General features: G+C 34.3%; 2 protein-coding genes across 2 annotated transcripts in view; both read left to right on the forward strand.

The window, feature by feature from the left end:
* The window catches only part of ifnlr1 (interferon lambda receptor 1), a 676,379-nt gene that overhangs the window by 327,628 nt on the left and 321,092 nt on the right, over positions 1-27,659 (forward strand). The window lies entirely within an intron of this gene.
* On the forward strand, positions 1,602-17,190 carry nkd2b (NKD inhibitor of WNT signaling pathway 2b; the record flags this gene model as incomplete). The annotated part of the gene is made up of 9 exons (XM_079431012.1): positions 1,602-1,684; positions 2,926-3,070; positions 10,465-10,510; positions 11,355-11,467; positions 13,357-13,452; positions 15,023-15,173; positions 15,699-15,762; positions 15,851-15,945; positions 16,703-17,190. The coding sequence occupies 9 exons, from the start codon at positions 1,602-1,604 to the stop codon at positions 17,188-17,190; spliced, it is 1,281 nt and encodes a 426-aa protein (XP_079287138.1).

Below are 27,659 nucleotides of genomic sequence, written 5' to 3' on the forward strand. Positions count from 1 at the left end.
AATTCTTCGTGGCATAGATTCAACAAGGTGTTGGAAACATTCCTCAGAGATTTTGGTCCATATTGACATGATAGCATCACGCAGTTGCTGCTGATTTGTCGGCTGCACATCCATGAAGCGAATCTCCCGTTCCGCCACATCCCAAAGGTGCTCTATTGGATTGAGATCTGGTGACTGTGGAGTGAACTCATTGTCATGTTCAAGAAACCAGTCTGAGATGATTTGAGCTTTGTAACATTATCGTGCTGGAAGTAGCCATCAGAAGATGGGTACACTGTAGTCATAAAGGGATGGACATGGTCAGCAACAATACTCAGGTAGGCTGTAGCATTTAAACGATGCTCAATTGGTACTAAGGGGCCCAAAGTGTGCCAAGAATATATCCCCCACACCATTACACCACCACCACCAGCCTGAACCGTTGAGACAAGGCAGGATGAATCCATGCTTTCTTGTTCTTTACGCCAAATTCTGAGCCTACCATCTGAATGTCGCAGCAGAAATCGAGACTCATCAGACCAGGCAACGTTTTTCCAATCTTCTATTGTCCAATTTTGGTGAGCCTGTGTGAATTGTAGCCTCCGTTTCCTGTTCTTAGCTGACAGGAGCAGCACCCGGTGTGGTCTTCTGCTGCTGTAGCCCATCTGATTCAGGGTTTGATGTGTTGTGTGTTCAGAGATGGTATTCGGCATACCTTGGTTGTAACGAGTGGTTATTTGAGTTACTGTTGCCTTTCTATCATCTCTAACCAGTCCGTCCATTCTCCTCTGACCTCTGACATCAACAAGGCACTGGATATTTTCTATTTTTTGTACCATTCTCTGTAAACCCTAGAGATGGTTGTGCGTGAAAATCCCAGTAGATTTTGAAATACTCAGACCAGCCCGTCTGGCACCAACAACCATTCCACGTTCAAAGTCACTTAAATCCCCTTTCTTCCCCATTCTGATGCTCGGTTTGAACTTCAGCAAGTCGTCTTCACCACATCTAGATGCCTAAATGCGTTGAGTTGCTTCCATGTGATTGGCTGATTAGCAATTTGTGTTACCAAGCAATTGAACAGGTGTACCTAATAAAGTGGATGGTGAGTGTATATGTGTGTATATATGTGTGTGTATATATCCACATTAAAGTTTTTGGTAACACTTTACAATAAGTTGTCATTTGTTAACAGTAGTTAATGTATTAACTAACATGAACGAAAAATGATCAACACATTTATTACAGTATATATTCATCTTTGTTAATGTAAGTTAATAAAAATACAGTCGTTCATTGTTTATTCATGTTAATTCACAGTGCATTAACTGTTTTAATAATGCATTAGTAAATGGTGAAATTAACATTAACTAAGATTAATAAATGCTGTAGAAGAATTGTTCAATCTTAGTTAGTTAACTAATGAACCTTATTGTAAAGTGTTACCAAGTTTTTGTTCCGCTTCAATTAACATTCCGACGTTAAATCATTCTCGTAGGCTACGATGGCTCCATGTGACATTTTCTTCACAGTCTGGTGTTGTTTTAAGTAAGGCTTGCATTTAAATGTTTTTGTTTTGAGTGTATGGTCAATAAATAAAGTAATTAATATAGATGGGCACAATGACCAAATTTCCTCCCGTTTGTCGCACCACACACTTTGAGAAACACTGCATTAGAGGAAAATGGGCATTTTTGTCTCAGAGGTGCTTGGAAAGCCGAGATGTGCAGTAAATTTGACCTTGTACAGTTTGCAGATATGTGGAGGTGTTTTTCAAGATGCATTCGACGGTTTCTCCAGCTCTTGTATTGCAGCATCTCTCCTGTATGTTGATATGGGTCTGGCTGATTGTATCTGTATCACTGTATCAGCACATCTGGACTCTTCACCCCGTTCTCATTCCTCCGCTTTACAAGTGCTCAGTTTTCCTGTTTTTCCGCAAACGTCACTTCATATCACTGGAGCTTATTGTTTTTGTGCCAGCTCGACCCAGTTGTCTTCAGGTGAAGTGTGCAGTTGTGTAGTTTGCATATTTTGTATGTTATTTTCAGAATCATCATATAAATAATTCAACAATAAAAAAAGTATAGATATAGAAATAATAATATAATGTATTTAATAATATATAACTAATACTAATAATATATTAACAATTTAATACAATGTAAAAAATAATATATAGTACAAATTAACATTATATAATATAATATATAATTAATTAAATATAAAAATATATGTATACTGTTACATTTATTTCATACTAAGTATAGTTCAAATCTATTAACATATTTACTGACAGATAACAAGACTTACTGATATAAAAATTATAATGAAACTTTATTTTTCATACTACTTGTGCACAATGCACATTTCTTAATATTAAGTCTAAAATGTGTTTTAATGTCACTTTTGATGAGGATTGTATGATCTTTGAATAATATCGGTCTTTAAATGCAAAATATTTAAAGTGTACCTGGAGTATACTTGCAAAAGTTCCACTTTAGCACAATCAAATATACTTCAGTGTATCTTTAGTTGGACTTCAGCACTACTTCTGCACATTTAAAGTGCATTAAGTACAAAATTAGTTGTTCCAATTTAGCAGACTTTAAGTATACCAGTTTAGTATGCTAAAAGAATAATTGCAGGGCATTTTATTAAGTACATAAATATGAAAATGTATTTGTAATATACTTGTATATTTAAAATACATTTAAGTATATTTATTTTTCACTCAGGTATATATTCAAAATATTGTAGTTTGATGACCACTGATCTGCATAAACAGGTGATGGACAAGATGAACCTTCACCTTTATAATATCAGGAAGCCACGGCAACAATGAGGTGTATATACACATCCACAGACAGTCCCTTCCTCGCGCTCTGTTTATATTCCTGCGGTGTGTTTCATTGTGTTGATCCGTCCGTGTGCTGTTAACACCAGAGCTCCGTTGGCTCCGCTCCATTCGACGTGTCCCATCTCCAGACGCCTTCACTTCCCGCAGTGGAGCAGGGCGGTATTTTTAGAAGTTGACCTGCCGGTGACCCCTGGCCGATGTCACGGCCGTGAGGAACTTCACATGTTGGATGTGAGCCCATTCCTGCGGTCTGCCAGCCCGGCCGGGAGAAGCGTGCGCAGTGTGTGCTAAAGAGATGAGCGGTCTGCTGAGATAACACTCGTGTGTGAGACGCTCTCCGGAGCAGACACGGGTCAAGCTCTTAAAGCACTTTTAATCAGCGCTTGGATTTTATGATTACATTTCTCAACTCCGCACTTATTAGTAGTTGAGTACCATGTAGTTGTTACCTTTCAACTTTTTTATCTCATATCTTTGGATCTCATAGTTATGATTTTTATCTTAGTTTGTTATAATTTTGAATTTGTATCTCATAGTAGTTAATGTCTTGGTAAGTTCAGGTTTGATATCATGATTTTATCTCATAATTATGACTTGGTATCTCATAATTTTGACCTGTCATATTTATGACATTTTATATTAAATTAAAGTGCCTCAATTTCACAACTCCACACTCTCACAGCACTCATTAGTAGTTGAGTATCTTGTAGTTTTACCTTTCGACTTTTTATCTCATGTCTTTGGATCTCATAGTTATGACGTAGTATCTTAGCTTTTTATGCCATAATTTTGACTTTTTACCTCATAATTATTTAGTTTGTCATAAATTTGTTCAACATAGTTGTTAGTGTCTTGGTAAGTTTAGGTTTCATATCATGATTTCATCTCATAATCTCATAATTATGGCAGTATCTCATAATTTTAATTAGATTTAACTAATTTTAATTTCAAAAAGTTGAAATTAAGTTTAAAAAAGTCATAAATACCTTGTCAAAATTAAGACATACTAAGTCATAATTATGAGATAATGGCGCTTATAATTATGACTTAGTTTTTAATTTCATCAACTTTTAATGACAGTTATGATTTTTCCACCATAATTTGTAATTGTTTTTCTTTTAATTATGATTTAGTATATCATAATTTTGTCTTCTCATATTTATCCATTTTTATATTAGATTTTTTTTTTTATAATTATGACTCGGTATGTCATAATGTCAACTTTGTGTCATATTTGTCTCTATTTGATCTCATTATTATGACTTAGTATGTCATGAAGATAGTATTTCATAGATGCATGTCATATATTATGACATACTAAGTCATAATTATGGGATAATATTTTTTTAAATCCTAAATATGAGAAGTCAAAATTATGACATGCATATGAGATAATTATGAATTTTCTTATAATTTTGACTTTTTGTGTCACAATTATGACTTGGTATCATTTTTTCAACTTTTAATGGCATAATTATGACTTTTTCTTCATAGCTAACTTAACTTTTTATCCCATAATGATGACATTTTATGTCATTTACCAAAGCTTGACTCTTTTCTTATGTGGCGAGAATGGGTTTCCATGCATAGAGAAGAAGCCATTGGGATTTTCTGTAATTACACCCAGTAAAATGGCTGCCCACTGCTCCGAGTGTGTGTTCACGGTGTGTGTGTTCACTGCTGTGTGTGTGCACTTTGGATGGGTTAATGCAGAGCACAAATTCCGAGTATGGGTCACCATACTTGGTTGTCACGTCTCTGTCACTGTCACTTTAAAAAACGTGTTTATTTTGGCCTTACTTACTTAAATATACAACTCTTCATGACTGCAAATATCCACTCAGAATAACCAGGTCAGTGTAGTTGATTGATGTTCTAGAATAACTAAGCTGGATTTACTAAATTTGAACCACACCATCTCACTGAACTCTGTGTCTTGTGTTCATACTAACCTTTAAATATTATACACGAACCACACTGAAGCTCTGAGAAAGTGTTCTGCAGCTCCATTTAAGAGAGGCCCGTGAAAGCTGTTTGAGAGGTGCGGCTGAGGTTCAAGTGTGAGGTACATTTGCGGTCCCAGGATGAGGAGGGGCTGCTCATAAAGACGCCCCGACATCTGGTAGAGGTTTCAGAGAGGCCCTCTGGATGTTTCAGGATTTAGAGAGGCGGCCTTGTATTGTAGGGCTTGTTGGTTAGTTGTTTAGTAGCTCAATAACAGCCAAAGATATTTAAAAAAATATGTGAAAATTAAAATCAAGTTAACAAACCACTCTGGAATCACTTGATTTTCTCTTCCATACAATTTCAAAGCACACTGAAATCTGGTTTGGAATACAGTATACAGTTAAACAAACATTAGTTGGAAATCAGGTGGTTTTTGAATAACTAGTGTGACATTTTGACTGAAACAATTGCGGCATGCAAATTGGGATCAGCAAAAAATTTACTAATTTGTTCCTTTGTCTCATTTTTACAATTCCTTTAGTAAACAGTCATAATTATGATTTAGTATGTCATAATGTTGACTTTGTATCTCATAGTTATCACTTAGTGTCTTACGTTTGAGTGTTTGTCATAATATTGATGTCATAATTATCTCATAATTATGTCTTAGTATCTTGTAGTTGTTTTCTTTTAGCTGTTTATCTCATGTCTTTGGATCTCATAGTTATGACTTAGTAATTTAGGATTCTCAGCTTTTTATGCCATAATTTTGACTTTTTACCTCATTATTATTTAGTTTTGTCATAAAATGTTCAGGTTTTATATCATGATTTTATCTCATAATTATGATTTAGTATCTCATAATTTTGACCTGTCATATTTATGACATTTTATATGATATTTTCAACTTTTTATCTTATAAGTCTAACATAATTTTGAGTTGTATATCACAGTTGTGATGTAGTACCTTAATCTCAGTTTTTTGTCATAATTCAGATTTTTTTCCCCCTCATAATTATGATTTAGTATCTCATAATTTTGACCTGTCATATTATTGACTTTTCATATTATAGTTTCAACTTTCTATCTTGTAATTATGACATAATTCTGACCTTTTTATCTCATAATTATTATTTAGTATGCCATAATTTTGACCTGTCATATTTATGACTTTTTTACATCATCATTCTTTTTTCTTTTTATCTCATAATTGACATAATTTTGACTTTTTATCTCAGTATGAATTAGTGTCTTAGTATATTTGGCATTTTATGTCATCATTTCTACCTTTTATCTCATAATTATGACTTAGTATCTCATAATTTATTACTTTTTAATTTTAACAAATTAGGACGGATTTTTGACTCAGTTATCACTTAGTGTCTTAGTAAGTTCAGTTTATATCATAATATCAACATTTTATTTCTGACAATTTTGACTTAGTATTTTAATAATCTCAGTTTTTTTGTCATAATTTCAAGTTTTGGTGCCCTATTTTAACGATCTTAGCGCATGGTCTAAAGTGCAAGGCGCAGGTGCACTTAGGGTGTGTCCGAATCCACTTTTGCTAGTTTAACAACGGGATAAATGGTCGACACACCCGGCGCATGGTCTAAAAGGGTTGTCCATATTCTCTTAATGAGTAATGGGTATGTTTTTAGGCATAACGTGCAATAAACCAATCAGAGTCTCATCTCCCATTCCCTTTAAGAGCCAGTTGCACTCGCGCCATGGCGGATTCGCTATTTACACGGCGGAATTTGCAAGCACAAAGACTGAACGCGTCTCCAGAGAGGAAACGGAGCTGATTGTGCAATGACTATCCATTATGACATGTAGCCATTTTTATATTTATGTAGCCTACACAATAATAATCTTTTACATTGTAATCATTCAATTTTTAATGTTTGGCATGTTTGTGTGCTGCTGCGCATCCCTGTGTGTGTAATAAGCAGAGTGTACATGCGTTGTGTACCTGCCTATAAGCGCATGTTACTGACGTGCTCTTTAAATAACAAAAAAATACTGCGCCATTGACTTTAGACCAGGTTTTAGTTGGTCAATGGCACAGTCTATTTCAGTTTCCTCAAAATAGCAATGCGCCTGAACACACCTCGTTTTCAGACCTAAACGTCCATGAGCGAACAGATGGATGCAAATGCATTTGCTATTTAAACAACGTGGCGCAGGACATGAAAATGATAACCGCGTTGGGCTGAAACTAGCAAAAATCACTTTCGTCGCGCCTGGCGCTGCATTGCACTGGGCCCTTTATCTCATAACTATGACCTGTCATTTGCACTATTGCCTCATTTTTCTATTATTTTACTAAATTGAAGTGCTAAAACAAGATGCGAGTAAATGAACAAGAATTAAATGAGAATTCCTCATGAATCTGAACACCAGAAGCGTTTGGCCTGTTTGGCCTGTAGCTTGTTCTGCGGTTGGTTTGATGGAATGAGTCTAATTTTCTCCAGCAGATAAACATCAGCATGTTACACTTACAGAGGAAGCAGATAACAGCGGTAATGAATGAGCTGAAATAGTCGATCGGGTCATCTGTATTCCAGCGGGCTGTGGCTGAGATCAGCGGAAGGGAGCTTTGGACGAGTCCAGGAGATGTTCTGTGATTTAAAGGCCTGGGGAACTTCAAACGTCTGGCCGGGCCTCTGACGCAGATGAGCGAACAGACTCGTTCCACAGCTGTTGTTTCTGAGGCCTCTGGAGCGCTTAATGTCCTGCCAAGAAAACACTGTGCCTCACATCTGACCTCAGGGTGAGAAGTCTCTCTGCGCCTTTCGGCCATCTGTGGCGCGCTGGTACCGTGTTGTTGATTAACACACGCCCTGAAACAAAGCGCATCAATGAAACGGCACAAAGAGACGCATTCAGAATTATTTATAACACAGTCTTTGATTGCTTAACTTGTCTTTTCTACGATTTTGAATGCATGCTTGAATGCTACAAATGAGCAATTTTGCAATAGTTTTTTGCTTGTTTTTAATCGTTGTTGAAACGTTTCAATCGTATTGCTGCGTAAATGGTTACAGCAGGCTATTATACACATTTACACCAATTTTCTTTCCAGTGTGTTCAATGAACACTGGATTCCAACCGATTCTTGGAAGTAAGAGTCTCCTGTGTATTTTTTGTTAGCTAAAAGCCAAGACCAAAGCAGAGATTACAACATTAGATGCTGTGGATGCTTTGGCGCAGAGCTGACCGCTGGATCTGAGTCCGGTCTGGACGGAGACCAGCGACAGAGACGTTACTGCCCGCCTCTCGCTACACAGCCAGATGAGCGTCAGCTACTGTCTGTCATACACTGCCAACACATGCATACACTACTGCTCAAAAGATTGGGGTCAGTACATTTTATTCTTTCTATTTTTGAAGGAAATTAACACTTTTATTCAGCAAAGATGTGTTAAATTGATATAAAAAAAGTGACACTAAACACTGACACTGCTGTTCTTTTTTTTTTTTCATCAAAGAATCCTGAAAAATGTATCACAGGTTCCAAAAAAATATGTAGCAAAAACTGTTTTCAACATCGATAATAATCAGCATATTAGAATGATTTCTGAAGGATCATGTAACGATGAAAAACTGGAGTAATGGCTGATGGAAATTCAGCACTGCATCACAGAAATAAATTATATTTTAAAGTATATTAAAATAGGAAACCAATATTAGATATTGCAATAATATTTCACAATATTACTCTTTTTTTTCTGCATTTTTGATAAAATAAATACAGCCTTGATGAGCATAAGAGACTCCATTAAAAAACATCTTACAGGTCCCAAACTTTTGAACACACACATACAGTATAAATATATATATATACTGTATATATAAACAACAACAAAAATACAATGGCAAAAGCACAGGCATAACATTACTAAAACTTTAAAGAACTATAATAGTAGCTGACAGTTGAATCATGAAGCAGAAACAAACGGCAACAAACACATTGATATGCCACAGACTCGTTTTAGAGCCGTCACATGCTTATTTCACAGATCTAGGCTGTAAGAACGCATGGATTTGCCTCCAGATGCCCTTTTAGCACACTTCCAGTCTCTGATGAGAATTTGAGACAATAAAGAAACTAGGGCCTGTTTTTTCTTCAGCTGTGGATTGGAACCAGCTCTGTTTTAATGAAGCATATGGCCCACACATTGCTGCTTAAAAAGGGCCTCAGTGGGTGACGGCATTATGGGTAAAATACCATGTGTTAGTCTTTAAAATGCAGAGGGCGGTCAGATCTGGGATGCATCTGTTGCACTGGGTGGTAATGAGTTCACAGACACGTGACTTTAAAGAAAACATGGCCGTCCTGCTGTTGCAAATCATTGCAGTGTTGCATTCTGGGAGGCGGATCCGTCTGAAATCAATACAGCTAATTGGATTCCAGAAAACACATTTGGACCCGCCTCTCGGAGCTTCTCATTGGTTGACTGCGTGACTGTCAGAGTGTTTGCAGCATGTTACAATTGTGGAATAAAAATCACATGGAACATATTCAAATCATCGTTATATTCACAATGTGATATTGTGATATTCAGTCTTGCTTAATTTTATGTCAGCAACAACAAAAAAATATTACTGTGTATAAATGACAAATTAAAACATGTTAGAAATGAGTTTATAAATGACAAATTATTACTAATTAAAAAATTGAAACCTTTATACACTAATGTTAATTTGGGGGTTTAATAAGAAGAAATTAATACTTTTATTAAGGATGCATTAAATTAATCAAAAGTGGCAGTAAAGACATTTCTAATGTTACAAAATATTTCTATTTTAAATAAATGCTGAACTTTCTATTCATGTGAATCCTGAAAAATAAAATCACAGTTTGCACAAAAATATTGATCAGCACAATTGTTTTCAACATTGATTATAATCAGAAATGTTTCTCAGTATATTAAAATGATTTCTGAAGATCATGTGACACTGAAGACTGGAGTAATGATGCTGAAAATACAGCTGCAGATCACAGAAATAAATTACATTAAATGTGAATTTTTAATGTTTTTACTTTAGTTTTTTAACCAAATAAATGCATGCTTGGTGAGCAGAAGTGACTTAAAATCAGCTACTACTTCTACATTGTGAATATTGACTATTTCTAATCTGCAGTGGCTTCGGGTTGGTTTTTGGCGTCTTGAGGGAAACAGAGCTGATTTGAAAGGATTTGAGTGGATCTGATGGCTGTTTTTGAGGTAGTTGTCGGCTGTGAGCAGGTTGGGATCTGTACAGCAATGTGCCGTTGAGCATTTTTGTGGTTCAGACGTCGGATGATTTAGTCTGTTCCTGATGGTGTTTATGTCAGATCTCAGTCAAAAACCCCCCAAAATGTTCCTGTCAGTAAAGTATGAACATGATAATGTCTCAAATCATCACAACAGCTGCCACAGAGAAACATCAGATCTCGTCTCCTCAAGAAAATATCTAACCCAGTGGTTTCTGTGTCATTTTGGGTTGAAGTTGGAAGGGGTTTTTCAGTAGATTTAATCGTATGTGACGCCGTCATCGTTTCAGCGTCCCTGAGGAGGAAATGCTTCAGATGGAGGTGTTTGCTTTTCCTGTGGATTCTGGGCTGTATATTGAACTAACACCTCCTCTCTTCATCTCCTCTTGTGTTTTTTTCCATGTTTCTCCTCCAGGAGCTGAAGGACGGACAGACGCTGGTCCACCGCTGCCCTCTAGAGGGTGAGGACAGACACCAGACACACTGTTTTCCAGTTAATATCTAAACATTCCTATAAATTCAAATTCAAAATTGCTTTATTGGCATGACTGTAAAAAATACAATATTGCCAACATTCTTATAATCGAGATGCATTGATTTTAAAATGCAAAATGACATAAGAAGGCTAGTTTTCTGAGAAATTGTACTAAAATTGCTAAAACGAAATAGAAATATAAGAAACAAATAAAAATTACAAAAGCACATAAAACTTAAACTAAGCTTAAAATAAAAACTGGAAATATAAAATAAAACCTAATTCAATGTATTAAAACAAAATTTTTAGATATAACAATATAAAATTATATTATACTGAAAAATAAAAATAAAAGCTAATTCAAAATATTAATAAATACTACAGTAAATAATACTAAAATAACTGAAATTAGTTTTATATAAAATGCTATATTATATTATATTTAATTATATACTGAAAACTGCAAATATAAAGATAAAAGCTCATTCAGAATATTAATAAATACTACAATATTATATAAATAATACTTAAATATTATGCTTAAAACAAGAACAGATATCTGCCAATGGGATCAGAAGTCCATTTGTTTCCCCTTTGAAGGAATCTGATTTTTCTAGCCCCACTGGCAGATACTTGTTCTTGTTTTAAGCATAAACTCAGAAAACAACACTTACTATCTTCATCATTTTGCTTCTCAACTAAATGTATCTTGATTTCAGGATGCTAAGACACTTTTTGCAGTGCGTCTCATACTCGTACTTACTGTATCTAGTGCTCTCAGTGTAGTGTACTCACAGTACGTGTGTGTGTGTGTGTGTGTGTGTGTTTAGTGGTTTTGCCTCCAGAAAAGGCTGAAGGATGTGAGCGTTTTCTGCCGTTTAAAGATGGAGAGAGAGCCGCGCTGAAGGAAACCTGCAAAGGGAAGAAACGCATCAGTCTAGATGTAAGTTCACAACAAACAACAACAACGTTATATTTATTTATTTATTCATAAATTATTTATGGGGGCACCTTTTAATGATTTTTAATTTCATAATTTTTTATGAATTATATATTTTGAATAACTTAAACACAAAATTGTAGTAATTACACAAATAAACGTATAAAAGTTCAATATAAACTTATAATAAAAGTTCACAACAAACAGCAGCAAAATACAATTTATATTTATTTATTAATAAGCTATTTATGGGGGCACCTTTTTATTTTTCATTTAACAATTTTAATTTATTTCACATTTTTAATGAGTTTTATATAACTTAAACACAAATTTGCACTAAATACATTAATAAACTTACAAAACAAATTCAATTTAAATTGAAAACAGTGATAATCAGTTGTATTATTCAGTCAACAATTATCATCCTCGTTCATCCAAAAAGCTGAAACGGAGAATTGTGGTTAGAAAGATTTTTCCTGGAACAAGATGAAAAGCGCCTGTATAATCCCACGCAAAACTCCCTTATACATCCTCTCCAATGAAGCACTATACCTGTACAGATTCAATCTTTCCTTGATTAAAAGAGTCATTTGACCATAAATACCCATCAGTTACTCACCCTCATGTTTTTCTAAACCGGTCTGACTTTTATTCTGTGCAAAAACAAATGATGAAGCTTCTGCTTTACATGCAGTACAGTGAAGGGGGTGCTGGATCTGTTTCTGTTTCACAAAAATAAATAAATATGAATAAATAAATATAATTGAATTATTTTAATATAATTTGGAATAATATATTTTTAGTTTAAGTTTTATTTATTTATTTAAGGGTGTATTATTTGATTTTTATTTTATTTTGTTTTATTTTATTTTGATTTTTAGGTTGTTTTTTGCAGTGTTGTTTAGTATTATTTATATACTATTATAGTTTTTATTAATACTTTCAGTTAGCTTTTCTTCAGTTTTCATTTGCATTGATAATTTTTAGTAATCTTGTTTTGTGCTTTTTTAATTTTTATTCACTTTTTTTTTTTAAACAAATATTACACTTTAGGTTTAATTTGACAAACAATGATATGGTTTGGAATTATGTGGGGGTTTTTTCTTTTGTATTTTTGTTTTTAATTTTGCCTTGTTTTTCAATTTTAGATTGTTTGTGGGTTGCAGTGTTATTTTAAGATTATTTTACACTTATAATTTGTAGTAATATTTTGAATTAGTTTTCAGTTTAATTTTAGTTTCATTTTTAGTCATTTTAATGTTTGCTTTTGTCATTTTTATTCACCTTTTAAATATTACAATTTAAGATTAATTTGAAAGAAAATAATCATTTTTGGAATAATAAATTTTTATTTATATTTTTTAAATGTATTTAATTGTATTACTGTGTTTTACTGTGGGTTGCAGTGTTATTTTTCTATTATTTACAGTATATACCATCATAAATATTTTGAATGATCTTTTTTTTTTTCTTTGCTTTTGTCACTTTTTAAATATTACTTTTACATTTGTCTTTATTTCAGTTTTAGTTTTAGTATTTTTTTTATTTATTTACAGTTATTACTAATTTTAGTAATAAAATTAAACGTCATTCATTTAGTTGGCAAGGGAGTGTTTCTCATTTTCATTAATTTAATATTCATATTTTATTTCAGCTTTATTTAAATGAACAAAAATGTTTTTAATAGTTTGTTTCAACTATAATAACCCTAGTTGGCAAAAAGAAAAAAAAAGAAAAGAACAATAAATAATAGATAAACGACATGAGTAAATGATGACTGTTGATTTTTGAGGAAATGATTTGTTTGGCATTGGCAGTTATTGAGGTCCTCCTGCTGGTCAGGTGTGTAACTGCGTGTGTGTGTGTGTGTGTGTGTGTGTTTGATCTGTCAGGATCTGGAGTGTAACTTGTCTCTGGTTGATGACAACAGGCAGGAGTGGGTCTTCACGCTCTACGACTTCGACAACAGCGGAAGAGTCACAAAGGAGGTAAATATTGACATTTATACACACACACACAACACACGAACGCACATATTTACATTTAGTCATTTTGCAGACGCTTTTATCCACAGCGTACGGTGGCCAAGAAGTGCAAAACAAATCACGATTCTGAAAACAAAATAACAAATTACAAACGCAAATGCAAATCTAAAAAACAAAATAACAATTCAGAAAACATTATAACAATAAGAAAACACATTGACAAATCCAAAAATAAATGAACAAGTCAGACAAAACGGAAGAGGTAGGTATAGTTTGAGACAGCGCCAAACCAATGACCAAACACCAATGATTTGTACATACACTATATGGGCAAAAGTATTGGGACACCCCCTTCTTTAGAACAGAAGAAGGTACTTCCAAAACTGTGGCAACAAAGATGGAAGCATAATTCACGTATTTAAAAACTGTATTTCCATCTCTGTTGCAATAGTTTTGGACGTGTCTAAAATGACTGTACCCATATACAAATCATTGGTGTTTGGTGATGAGTTTTTGGCTCAAGTTCTGCATTTAAAGTCACACCGGAGGTGTTCAGCTGGGATCAGGACTTTGCTTTCTGCAGACCAGTCAAGTTCTTCCACACTGACTCAATCAATCATGTCTTTTTGAACCTTTGCACTGTCATGTTACAATAGAAAAGGGCCCTCTCCAAACTATTGCAATAAAATTAGAAGCACACAATTCCCTAGAATATCATTATATGCTTAAACATTAAGATTTGTACTCATGGAAACTACTAAAGTAGTCAAACCTGTTCATTAGAAGGGAGTGACCCAATACTTTTGGCAATATAGTGTATCTGTAGTACAATTGCGTGTGTAAATTAAATCAAGTTGGTTGCCTGATTTGTGCGTGCTAGTAGTGGTGAGGCGTTTGAGATCAAATGAAGCTAAGAGTGAATGGAAGTCTGTAGCATAAGGCTTGTCTAGGTGAATGTTGGAATCGCCAAAGACTAAGAGTGGAGCGCCATCCTCCACGAAAGAGGACAGCAGCCTGTCCAGCTCCTCTAGGAAGGTGGCTAGAATTTGGCCAGGGGGACGATATATTACCACAATCTGGAGTTTTATAGGAGCTGTTACAGTAATCGCATGAGATTCAAATGAGTTGTAATTGCATAGGGGAGAGTAGGTTGAGTATTTCCAATTGTTTGAAATGAGCAGACTAGTGCCCCCACTCCGGCCAACTTGCCTAGGGGTGTGAGAGAGAGAGAAATTGTTAGAGAGAGCAGCTTCTGGACGAATCCAGGTCTCAGTCAAGCCCAGGATGCTGAGTGTGGATTGTAAAGAAAAAGCAGAAATTAAGTCAGCTTTGTTGACAGCTGACTGACAATTCCAGAGACCCACAGAGAAAGTGGAAGATGTAGAGATAGGGCGCAGGTTAGCAGGATTACGTTGCCGTCTGCGTGTGATGTTAGAGCGTGGTTGAGAGAGAACCGGAATGGCTTCATTCAACATATTCAACATATACAGGCTTCACTCAGAGACAGACACCTGACATTCACTCCCTTCAGTGAAACGCATGAGAATGTGTTCATGGTGTGTGTGTGTTTTAGGACATGTCCAGTTTGATGCACACTATCTATGATGTGGTGGACACCTCTGTCAATCACTCGTGTAACGGCAAACGAAAGACCCTCCGGGTGAAGTTGATGGTCACTCCTGAACCCGGAGCTCGCAGGAGAGACACGACACACACCGGGAACGGTGCTCATCTCACTCTTTCTCTCACACACACACACACATAACACACACACACACAAGAACAATGTTCAGCAGCAATGATGGGTGACCTGACCAAAATATTATATTCTGAGTACAAGTAACGGTATAGATCACGATATGTTATTTACTTCAGTGATTTCAGCTGGAAATATCATTTAAAAAGTTATTATTTTAAATAACCAAGCCATTATTAATTAAATACTTCACAAATTAAAGGTGGGGTCATCTCTGGAAGCCAGTGTTGACATTTGAAATCACCAAAACAAACACGCCTCCACCCCAAAAGGGTCTCACCCCTATTTTGATAGCTCCGCCCCACACATACGTACTGCAACAATTAGTCATTTTTATTAATCTTTTGTATTCACTTTTTTTTTTTTTATATTGTCTTACTGTGCTTGTTGGTTGCAGTGCAATTTAAGCATTATTTATATACTATTATAGTTTTTATTAAAACTCTACTTGGTTTTGTGCCTAATTTCTGAACTTTCTTTGCTCCTGCTTCAGACAATCGCTTGAGTCGCATCGAGTCTGTTCAGGCGGAGGACAGACGGCAGCACACACACATCAGGTGAGCCGCTGTGTGTCATATGTGCATATGAATCAGCGTTTTGTGCATGCCTTATGTCCACATGTGACATGATGTGTGTTTTTCACAGAGGTCAGAATCACTACTGTGTGGACGAGAACACAGAGAGAAGAAACCATTACCTGGATCTGGCGGGAATAGAGAACTACACCTCCAGATTTGACAGTAAGATTCTGCTGAATATGTGTGAGCTATCACAGAAACACAGTCCTTAACACTGACGTTTCCAGTCATTATAGCAAACACCATTCACATAGAAACTTGTGCTGTTTGAATGACTAGAAATTAAAGGGAGAATCTCAGGGTCAAATTTCACTCCCAAATCCTTCAAAAATACTCCAATATTTCACAAACACTGAAGGGTGAGTCTCACAAAACCCATCAACCACACAAAATTAAAATAAATAAGCACTCTTGTGCATGAAAATAAGCAATATTAGGACCCTTAAGGCATTAATCTTTTTTTTTTTCCACATCATTTTCATACATTAAGCTCACCCCCTCCGATTTCTCATAAACAAATGTCATGATTGGGATGTAAAGAAAAAATAAGACTATTTTAATTGTAAAGTTTTTACTCATCATGGTATTATTTATTGTGCTGCTTTTAATTTATGCAGATTTTTATTAATTTTCATGAAAACAGGATTTTATTTATCCAAAGTATTTTTTTTTTTTTTATAAAATATAATTACTTAATTTTTGTTCATTGTGCCAACCCTTTATAAAATATTATTACTTAATAATGTTGATCATTGTTTTGACCCTTTATAAAATATCATTTATAATTTTTAATGTATAATTCCTTAATTTTTGTTTACTTTTCCCACCTTTTATAAATACAATTCCTTCATTTTTGTTCATGTTGCTGACTGATTATAAAATATATAATATATTCTCTTTAATTTTCTCCTTCATCAAGGTTCGTCTCCTCCTGCGGCCCAGCAAGAGCAGCCGTCACAGTCTTCACACGATCAGAGCCGTTCTCGTTCCCACGAGCCCGAGACACACGGCCATCAGCGGCGATCTCAGGTCCTCTCCGACCCCTGTGTGGCCCCGGATCCCCGCATGCGCGCTGGGCCCCAGTCCATCAGATCCCCCAAGGGCACCGCCAAAGGCGGCCAGTCTGCAGCCAAAACCAGCAAATGCCACGGCTTCTATCCGGCGGGTCAGGATGTGTACCATCTGCCTCAGCCCTCCACGGGTCTCCAGCACAGCCACAGCAAGAGATCGAGAGCCAGAGCCAGAGAACAGGCGCTGTTGCCCTCCAAACACACCCAGCCACAGCAGCCCTCGCCCGTCAGCGAACACAGCGCTGGGATTGTACTGCCTGTGGTCCAGCGACACGAACACCATCATCATCACGAACACCATCATCATCACCACTACCACCACTACCACCAGACATGACTTCACAAACACACTGGCATCTACAAACTCACAGAGCTCACTTCAGGGTGGACTAAGAAGTCCAGGTCTCTAAGCCCGTCAGATAGAGCTGCACGATTAATCATCAAAAGACTGCAATCTCGATTCTAAATGATAACGATTTGCCCATAACGATCACCTTTTGAAAGTAACAGGCGCTTTAAATAACGTTTGTGTCGATTGCATTGTTTTAAAAAAATGTATCTGTCATTGAATCAATCATTCAAGAGATTTGTTCAAAAAAGCTGATTCATCCAGTAATGAAACAAGTGAAGTATTTATGAGTGAGTCATTCAATCATTCATTCAAACCAATTTTGCATAATTTTAATATTAATAAGTGTTCATGAAATATATATGTATATAAAATCGCATCCAAAATAAGTTTTTGTTTATATAATATATGTTGTGTGCACTGTGTATATTTATTATGCATATATAAATACCCACACATGCATGCATTTCAGAAAATGTTTATTTTTATATATTAAATATATTTATTTATAATCTAAATTATATTATATATTAAATATTTTCAGAATATATACTATATGTGTGTATTTATATATAATAATAAATATACACAGAACACACATATATCATGCAAACAAAAACTTTTATTTTGGATGCGATTAATCGTTTGACAGCACTAATATATATATATTATATATATTAATATATATTATTCATGCAAATTATATATATGTATATAATTTGCATGAATTATTCAAATTTTGTGTGTGTGTATATATATATATATATATAATTTGTGCAAATTAATGAACCACTTTTAAATAGACTGCAGCAGTTAATATTTTGTCACAGCCTCTAGTAAATTACACATTATTTTAAGTTCAGAATCGTGGGAGAATTGTGATCTCTGTTTGAGACAAAAAAAAAATTAAAATCGTGATCTCAATTATCCAGAATCGTGCAGCTCTACCGTCAGGTTTGTAACGGTCGTTTCTGTTCTGCAGTATGAATGTTCAGCGAGTAATTCTATAAAAGCATATATCAGATCCTCAGAAATCTGCTCTGCTCAAACTCAGGCACTTATTAAGTTTATTGTGATCATTTACACAATGAACGGAATGAAAATAGAGCTAAAGTTAGTCATTGCTGACAGTTTACATGAAGACATCAACTTCCTTGGGTATTTTTGAACCATCTTTTGATTATGCTTATACAGATTTGTGCAGTTTTATCAAGTGTGATTTAGAGCTCAAGCAACAGCACAAAACATAATGAAACTGAGTTTTGTTCATTAAAAGGATTTTTACAAAAAATAAATATGAATCAGTTATCAGTAAAACACACTTGCAGTCAAAGGTTTGGAATAATTCAGATTTTTTAATGTTTCTTGAAAGAAGTCTCTTCTCCTCACCAAGGCTGCATTTATTTGATCAAAAATACAGTAAAAACTGTAATATTGTGAAATATTATTACCATTTAAAATAACTATTTTTCTATTGGGATATATAGTAAAATGTAATTTATTTCTGTGATCAAAGCTGTATTTTCAGCATCATTACTCCAGTCTTCAGTGTCACATGATCCTTCAGAAATCATTCCAATCATAAGAGACTTTTTTTGAAAATATATTTAAAAAATCTTTATTATACCAAACGTTTCCTTGGTAGCATATATATAGGCCTACATATTTAATTTGAAACATTTCAATTAGAGACCCAGGGAAAATAAAAACTTTGAAATTATTTAAAATGCACTTAATTGCAATAAAGGAAACTAATGTGATTTCCATCTTTCAGATTTGATCCAGTATATTCAGACATGTATGAAAGGGGTCATGAAATATACTGCATAGATTTAAAATGATGATCTTGTGTAATTCATCCGTGATGCTCTGCTCTTCTCTCTGTCGCTCAGATGTGGTTTTGTGTGACGGCGTCTCCAAGTATTTTTTCTCAGGTGAACAGTGCTGCTCTGTAGCTTTTCTGGAAAAAAAGGCTATTTCTCCTTTGAGAGACCCTGCCATGGACTGAACGAGGAAATATCACCACTGCCAGTTTGAATGCTAAAATATCCTTTGTTTAAAAATAAAAACTATATGAATATAAACATTTTACTGTATGATTATACTGCATATGCATATTTATCATGGTTTATATGTATGCATTTTTTTTTTTTTTAATAAAATACATATAATGCATTTGACATCTGCCTTTCTCTCAATCAGAGAAATGTATAAACTGACTCAACTCTGTTGTTCGGTCATTTTTGACTGAAAATGTTTACCTTTTTATTTATCTCTTTATTTTTTACGTAAGCACTTGCTATGTGAACAAAAAAACTGTTCTGTAAATATATTTTAGTATGATAAAATCTGCTAAAAATATTAAATATAAAAGATTAACAAATTAAAATATAGAACATCATTTTTTTTTAAAGTCTAAATGAGGTAAAATACTTTAGCCACACCCCTCTCTCTTTAACTCCGCCCTGCAATGATGCGTCAACCAACCGGATGTCAGTAAACGCGAACGTGCAAAATGATTGGCTAAACCGGGCCACTCTCCTGACAGAATGTGATTTCTCACGACATTTATTCCTGTCAGGTCACGTGTGTTTATTAGATTTCCTCAAGAGCGTAAAACAAAAAGTAGTAAGTGGTTACTAATCGAACAAAACTCGTTAATATAAAGTTTCCAGGATGTTGCTATGTGTCCATCATCAAGTCTCTATGATATTTTATATTTATGGTTAGGGGATTGTTTATATCATTAACCCTGAGTATGAACAATAATGAGCACTAATAATAATCGTTTAAAATGTCTTCAAATCATTATATATTTATATATATATATAATGTATATGTCTGTTTATATATATGCATATGTGTCTGTTTATATATATATATGTATGTATATGTGTTTTTGTAAATAATTTAAAGACACTATGCAGTTGACATGCTATATTTCTAATTTATCTAAAACTACTTTCAACATTTCTTCTAGATTTATTATATGTGCAGCTATATAAATGTGTCATAAAAACCTTTAGAGGTACTTTTAGAAATTAATCTGTCTGATGCTTAGACTAGAAGTAAACAGCAAAAAGCATTAAAAATATAAATAAGAAAATTATATATATTAGAAAATAAAATGTTCAAATTTTAGCTATCCAGCATAAAAAATAAAAAAAGTATGTATTCTGAAAATGATAACAAAGACGTGTAACATTTCTGGTTGTGACACGGATGAACCTTCTGGAGAACCATACATTTCTTCATAGACTGTCCTCCAGAAACCCCATCTTAAAGGAAAGACTTGAGATATAATGAAGCTCCTTCAGGATACAAAAGATATTTGAGGAACTCAGAGAAGGAACCTCAAATGGGGCCTCAAGTGTCTTTTTTATTTTTACTATGACACTTGTTGCTCCGATATCTTTAACATGTAAAGTTTACATTTCAGAAGAGCATATAGAAAACAAGGTCTTAACGCGATGTGTCAGACCAGAACTGCTTATAAGGCGTTTTTTGAGAGCGGGCCAGTGAGGATTTCATCGGGGGCCAAATAAGGGCCCCAGCCGCGCCACACAATAACAGTGGTGAAAGCGAGGGGGGGGTCGGAGAAATGCAAATCTACCTACTTTGTGCTGCGCGAGAGAACCTCCCCTGCCATTGACTACAGGCTGCTTCAGTCGGATTGGGTGGAAGTTAGAAAATAATGCCAGTTTAGCGTCGCATTCCTTCATCTGCACACAACCGTGCAGCGCGACGCATCGCACAGCCTATAGAGAAGGTAAGAGAGCGATTACTACAATCCACCACCTGACACCTCATCATGCACAGTGTTAAACAAGGACCATGCAAACATTTTTATATCTCAATTACCATGGTTATTATCAAATAACATTTATTTTATTATGCTGAAACTGGTTTGCTGAGAACCTGCAATACATCTTAGGCTGGTTTAAAGCATTATTTCAGCAGGGACACTTTCTGTGATCATATTATATGCAGTGCATGCTGTGGAAAGTTTGGTTTTAATGTATTTGGCTGATATGTGTGACAAAAGCAGTCTTAAGTCGCTGGGGTATATTTGTAGCAATAGCCAACAATACATTGTATGGATCAAAATTATACATTTTTCTTTTATGACAAAAATCATTAAGATATTAAGTAAAGATCATGTTCCATGAAGATATTTTGTAAATGTCCTACCGTAAATATATCAAAACTTCATTTTTGATTAGTAATATGCATTGCTAAGAACTTCATTTGAACAACTTTAAAGGAGATTTTCTCAATATTTAGATTTTTTTGCACCCTCAGATTCCAGATTTTCAAATAGTTGCATTTCAGACAAATATTGTCCTATCATAACAAACCATACATCAATGGGAATATTATTATAGCTTTCAGATGATGTATAAATCTCAATTTAAAAAAATGGACCCTTATGACTGGTTTTGTGGTCCAGGGTTACATATGGTTAGTGATAGATTGATATATCATCCAGGACGATTAATTGGACGATATTTGGTTATTTTGAGAATGTATTTATGTACAAGTGGAAATGCCTGATGTCAGTCCCAAAATCTCCCTGCATCCTTGGATAGTGCACAGTTACGGTTTCAAAGGTTTTACTAATGTTCCAGTTAAGTTATAAAATCCTTTTCTCAATGTTCTCAAAACATCCCATTTTTAAATGATTTTAAAGCATTTATTCTTGCTTATGCAAACACTAAGCGAACATTCCGTTTGGCCATTTTGCAAACGTTGTGGGAATGTTACTTTTAAATGTTATCTGAATGTTTTGAAACAAGACATAACATTTAAAAAGAGTTAGATGAACGTTCAGACAATAGATACATAATGTTTTAGTGCTAAAGTTTTGGGAACATTTTTAAAGACGTTGACAAACATATTAATAACATTTAAAAATGTTAGATGAATGTTTCAGGAAAAAATGTTCCATGATCGATTTATTTATAGTTTTTATGCTGATAGTTTTGAGAACGTTATTAGAGACCAGATATTGAGGAATATTTTATTAGTCATTTTTAAGAGAATTATTTTCATTTCATTGCTACAGTTTTGTGTCAATATCTTATCATTAATTGTGTCTATAGTATAAAATAGCATTGTATCATCCACCTGTTCTCTAAACATCTGCATCAGCTGTATTGAGCACATTTGTTCCCAGAGCACTTTTGCTGAAGATGTTACGCTGCTTGTCTTGTTCATGCATCCTCTTATTCTTATAGAGACAGTTGTGCTAGTTTGCAAGACTAAGCCTTTCTTAGGAAAATGTGATTATCTGCAGCTCCGACTCGCATTCAGACGCACGCATGAGAAAAGCTCTGCAACACAATAGAGGCACTGGGAGTTTGTCTGAGATGCTGAAGGGAGAAAGAGACCAGCTTAGATATTACAATACATACATCTGCCTCATAATGGCCTGTCTGAAGAGAAGAGAATTCATTTACAGTGCTGGACGCGATTGAAGCCTGATATACTGGATTTGATTGTATATGCCAGCGTTATTCCTTTAAGCACATATGCATTTTTCTCAGCTCGCGAGCAAAAGTTTGGTTGCGCCTGGATATTTTGTTGCAGTGACATCAAAGGGCGAGTTGAACAATTGCCTCATTCTGCCCTTCTACCCCCGCTGTCTCTCCCCAATTTCCACTTGATTAAGCCCCGAGGCTCTTGAGTTGAATCCGCAGGGAAAATGGTTCACTAATTTCAGGACTGGGCTTCCAAACAGAACAGGGACACTTTTTCTTTCCTCTCTAATTGAATCAGGTATGATTTTCTCTCCCTTTGCCTCTCCACCGGTGTATTTGAGGAGTTATTAATAAAACCACAGAAAAAGTCAGAAGAAACAACATTTTGTGCATAAACGTTGCATTTGTCTTTATTTGCTCATGCTTGGCCTGCTGGCTTTGACTTAGCTCAAGAAAAGTCATGTGACCTGCTTACATGTAGATTTGACTGACTGCATTGTTTCATTTTTGACACAATTATCAAATATTTACCGGCCGATGCTGATATCTAGAGACACTTCACACTGTTTATTCAAAGATTTTTGTGAAACAGAAAAATGTGAATTATGGTGGATGTTTAAATTGATTGATTTCAGTTGATGCTCAAATGAAAGACAATGGCAATAATATTTAAAAATGAGCAAATCTCGGCAGATTAATCAATATATTGGTTCATTATTGGTTATTTTATCTCTAAATACTCCAGGTTGACGGTGTAATGCAAGTTGTTGTAATTATGGTGATTATTATCTCTGTTCAGTGAGCGGTAATTGCTGCCACGTGGTTGTGTTTGAGTGAAGGATTGATGGCTGCAGATCTCACGGCACATTAAACGCAGATGGGATTTTCATGTTGCACATCACATTCTGTGATTCAGAGCTTGTTAAATGCTGTTATTAACACTTTTAATGATACGTCTTAGTTTGATACAGATTTACTATACAGACCATTTCTGCATTTTTAACAGCTGCTGTGCTGTTACTCAGAGAAATGTAGAAAGCAAATTCTAGTTATATATATTATGTACAATATTAAAATATGAAATAATAAAATGCATCTTATTATATTATATATATATATATAAATATTTGCATAAATATATAAATATATTTGTTTACTAAATTAAATTATAATGATATATATATATATACAATTTAATTTATTAAACATTAAATATATTTTGTTTTTATATAGATAAATATAATTATCTATATATTAAAATATAAGATATATATATATATATATATATATATATATATATATATATATATATATTATATTTTAATGAATATTAAATATATTTTCATATATTTTAAATATAAGATGCATTTTATTATTTTCATATTTATATATATATAATTTATTAAATGTTTTATTTATATAAAAACAAAATATATTTAATAATGTTTACTAAGTTGAATAAATAAATATTATATATATTTTGTATTTTTACATAATATATAATATCTTCCAAACCAACTTCCAATATCAGTAATAATCATTGATAAGTAACAAATCTGAACTTGCAGATAATTAAAAAAAAAAGCAATGCATGAAATAAGATTTCAAGAATGGCCATAACAGAATCACATTTTCAACATTTTTATTTTTTATTTTTACCATACACTGTACGAATTCCCTGTTTCTTCAAGCAGTTGCTTAACAATGTGCAGTATGAAGTGGCCCAATGCTTTTCTCCACTCGCCTCCTCTTGCTCTTCTTCTGGCCAGTGCAACCAGAATACTAATGTGCTACGGCTCGAGATTGGAGAAAAGTGCATGTTATCATCAAACTAGTGCTCTCCACATGTTCTTATGTGTAGTTTGGAGTAGATTTGATTCGTTTTTAGTGGCATTGTGTTTGCATCTCCCTCAGATTTGGCTTCTTTTGCATGAAAAGCAGAAAAAACAAATGCCCTTCATGAACTTCTGTCATATTCTTGTTCACCACTAGATGGAAGCTGCTTCCTGTGCTCAGTCAGTCATGTTTTGTGTGGAGGTGAAACCAGACAGACTTCCAAAGATGATGAAATTCAGGAGTTTAATGGCTAATAATATTTCTACAGACTGAATTATATGTTTAAAAAAGAAACAAACCTATATTATAAACAATTTTACCAATTTCTGATCCATCAGGTGCTATTTCTATTCTTTCTATCAAATAGCAAACAGCTTGCACAGAATTGTGGATCATCATAGGCAGCATAATTCAAGTTTTAGATACAACTGAGGGTTTTTTTCCCTTTTTTTTATCATAGTTAAAGGTGAAGTGTGTGATTTCTTTGCAAAAACAGTGACTGTTTTCAAACAGGTTTCCTTTCACCCTCCATTAATCAGACAAAAAATGTTGAAAATATTGCAGTTTCTTAAACATTTTGAGGCCTCAACCTACAAATGATCATTTATAGCCTCTGCATATTAAACTGGGATACAAGGAAGTATTTTAACATTGAAGAGAAGGGACACGCTTCCAGGTAGAAAACATTGTGGGAACGTTTTGAAATGTTCCTAAAATGTTCAAATGTCCGGTTGTGATTATAACATTATTAGAAGGTTGCAAAAATGTTTATTAGAAGGTTTTACAAACTAAATGTTTATTTTTTAATAATCTAACACTGTTAAAATGTCAATTTTTGCCATCATTATATAAAGGTTTCTTAAAACAATCTAACTTTACTTTCACACAAAATATAATGTTATTTGAATGTTTGTTACTTCTTCTTGTGATCAGAATATTTCCTATACTGTTCTAATTTTCTCATTTATAATATAATAACATTATTTGAATGTTTATTTTTACTATTCAAAGACAGAAAAAAGAAGAACAATTGCCAGTTTTCTTGTTGTGATTCGAATTTTACTTAAAGATTACTAAATGTTTATTACAATGTTCTACTAATGTATTCTCACCCAAAATATATCATGATTTCAATGTTTTCTCTCAATATTGAGAACTAGGGGAAAAAGTTGGAAACATCCTAAGGATGTTCTGAGAATGTTGCTCGCATCGCTATTAGAAAGCATAAAAAATATTATTAACGTTGTTATAAGATAGTTCTATAAATATTACTTTAAGCATGTTTTGTCCTGACGTTTATATAACGTTGAGTTAGCTTGGTCTGTTGAAACTGACTCTCTCTCTGATTTGTAACTCATCAGTGGTGGTTGTAGTATTGAGATATACGCCATCGAATGTATTTTTGTGCTTTGAAAGGTCTGATAACTGTCCAACTCTTCAGCAAACAGGAAAGAGACATTACAGAGATAACTGAGCAAATGATCTAGTTTACGTAGGAGCAGCCGTTATGTGACATTTGTGTTTGTAAAGTTTGTGACGTTTTGTTTGGCATGCAACCAAAATAATTGGATTTTGAAAGAAGTCTCTTCTGCACATCAAGGTTGTTTATTTGATCGAAAATACAGTAAATATTGTGAAATATTATTACAATTTGAAATATCTGTTTTCTATGTGGATATCTGTTAAACTGTAATTTATTTCTGTGATCAAAGCTGTATTTTCAGCATCATTACTCCAGTCTTCATGATCTTCAGAAATCATAATAATATACTGATTTACTGCTCAACAAACATTTCTGATCAATGTTGAAAACAGTTGTGCTGCTTAGACACTTTTATTCATCAAGGATGTATTAAATTGTTTAAAAGTGACAGTAAATACATTACAATTTTTTTTTATAAATAAACGCTGTTCTTTTGAACTTTCTACTCATCAAAAAATCCTGAAAAATAAAATGTATCACAGTTTCCACAAAAATATTCATCAGCACAACTGTGTTTAACATGTTTGTTGAGCAGTAAATCAGTGTATTAGAATGATTTCTGAAGATCATGTGACACTGAAGACTGGAGTTATGATGCTGAAAATACAGCGCTGCATCACAGGAATAAATTACAGTTTAACACATATTCACATAGAAAATAGTTATTCTAAATCGTAATAATATTTCACAATTTCTAAACGAATAAATGCAGCCTTGGTGAGCAGAAGAGACTAATTTAAAAACATTTAAAAAATCCATAAAAATGTCCAAAGTTTTGGCTGGTAGTGTATATCTCTGACCCACAATCAGTGACCTCCTAAATTACGCTACATGCAGTCAGCACAGAAAGTTCCACAGACTCATTAAAGCCTATAATGGTTGGTCGTCTGTTTGACGTCACTGTTAATTACACTACAGTCATCATGATGTTTGCATTTATGCATTTGCCAGATGCTTTTATCCAAGCGACTTAAATTGCATTCATTATACATTTGATCGGATCTTTTTTTTCATAGGAATCGAACCCGTGACCTCGGCGTTGCGAACACCGTGATCTGCTGTTTGAGCTCCAGGAATGCAGATCCAAAAGCGTGTCAGTTCTTGTGTCTCTGATTGTGTTTTGGTTGCATTAAAGGGTTAGTTCACCCAAAAATAAAAATTCTGTCATTAATTACTCCGTAAGACTTCATCTTCAGAACACAAATTAAGATGTTTTTGATGAGGGTGAGTAATTAATGACAGAATTTAAATTTTTGGGTGAACTATCCCTGTAATGATGCAGCTTGTGCCTCGATCTTGAAGAACTGCTCTTGAGATACGGCTAGTTCTCTGGAGACGAGTATAATTAACCCAAATGAAAACAGGAAGCACCTCGCCCACGTGCTGGATCTTCCCTGCGGATCTGTCGTTTTTATGTGTCTCACGCTTCTCACTCATTTCTGAAGCTTTACTGGACGCGACGAGGGGCCGTTTCCCCCAAAAAACCTCAATTATCTCCTAACGTCCACAAGCGGATGTACAGTACAAGATCCTGTCATGATTTTGAGTATTTCACAAATTCAGCTAACAGTCTTACAACTTGTTTTTCCAAAGAGACTCATTTCACCAAAGCTGAATTTTAGCTTTGAGTGCCATGCTTTTAGATGCAAGAAATAAAG

Source organism: Barbus barbus (assembly GCF_936440315.1).
Source record: "Barbus barbus genome assembly, chromosome: 12".
Classification (NCBI taxonomy): domain Eukaryota; kingdom Metazoa; phylum Chordata; class Actinopteri; order Cypriniformes; family Cyprinidae; genus Barbus; species Barbus barbus.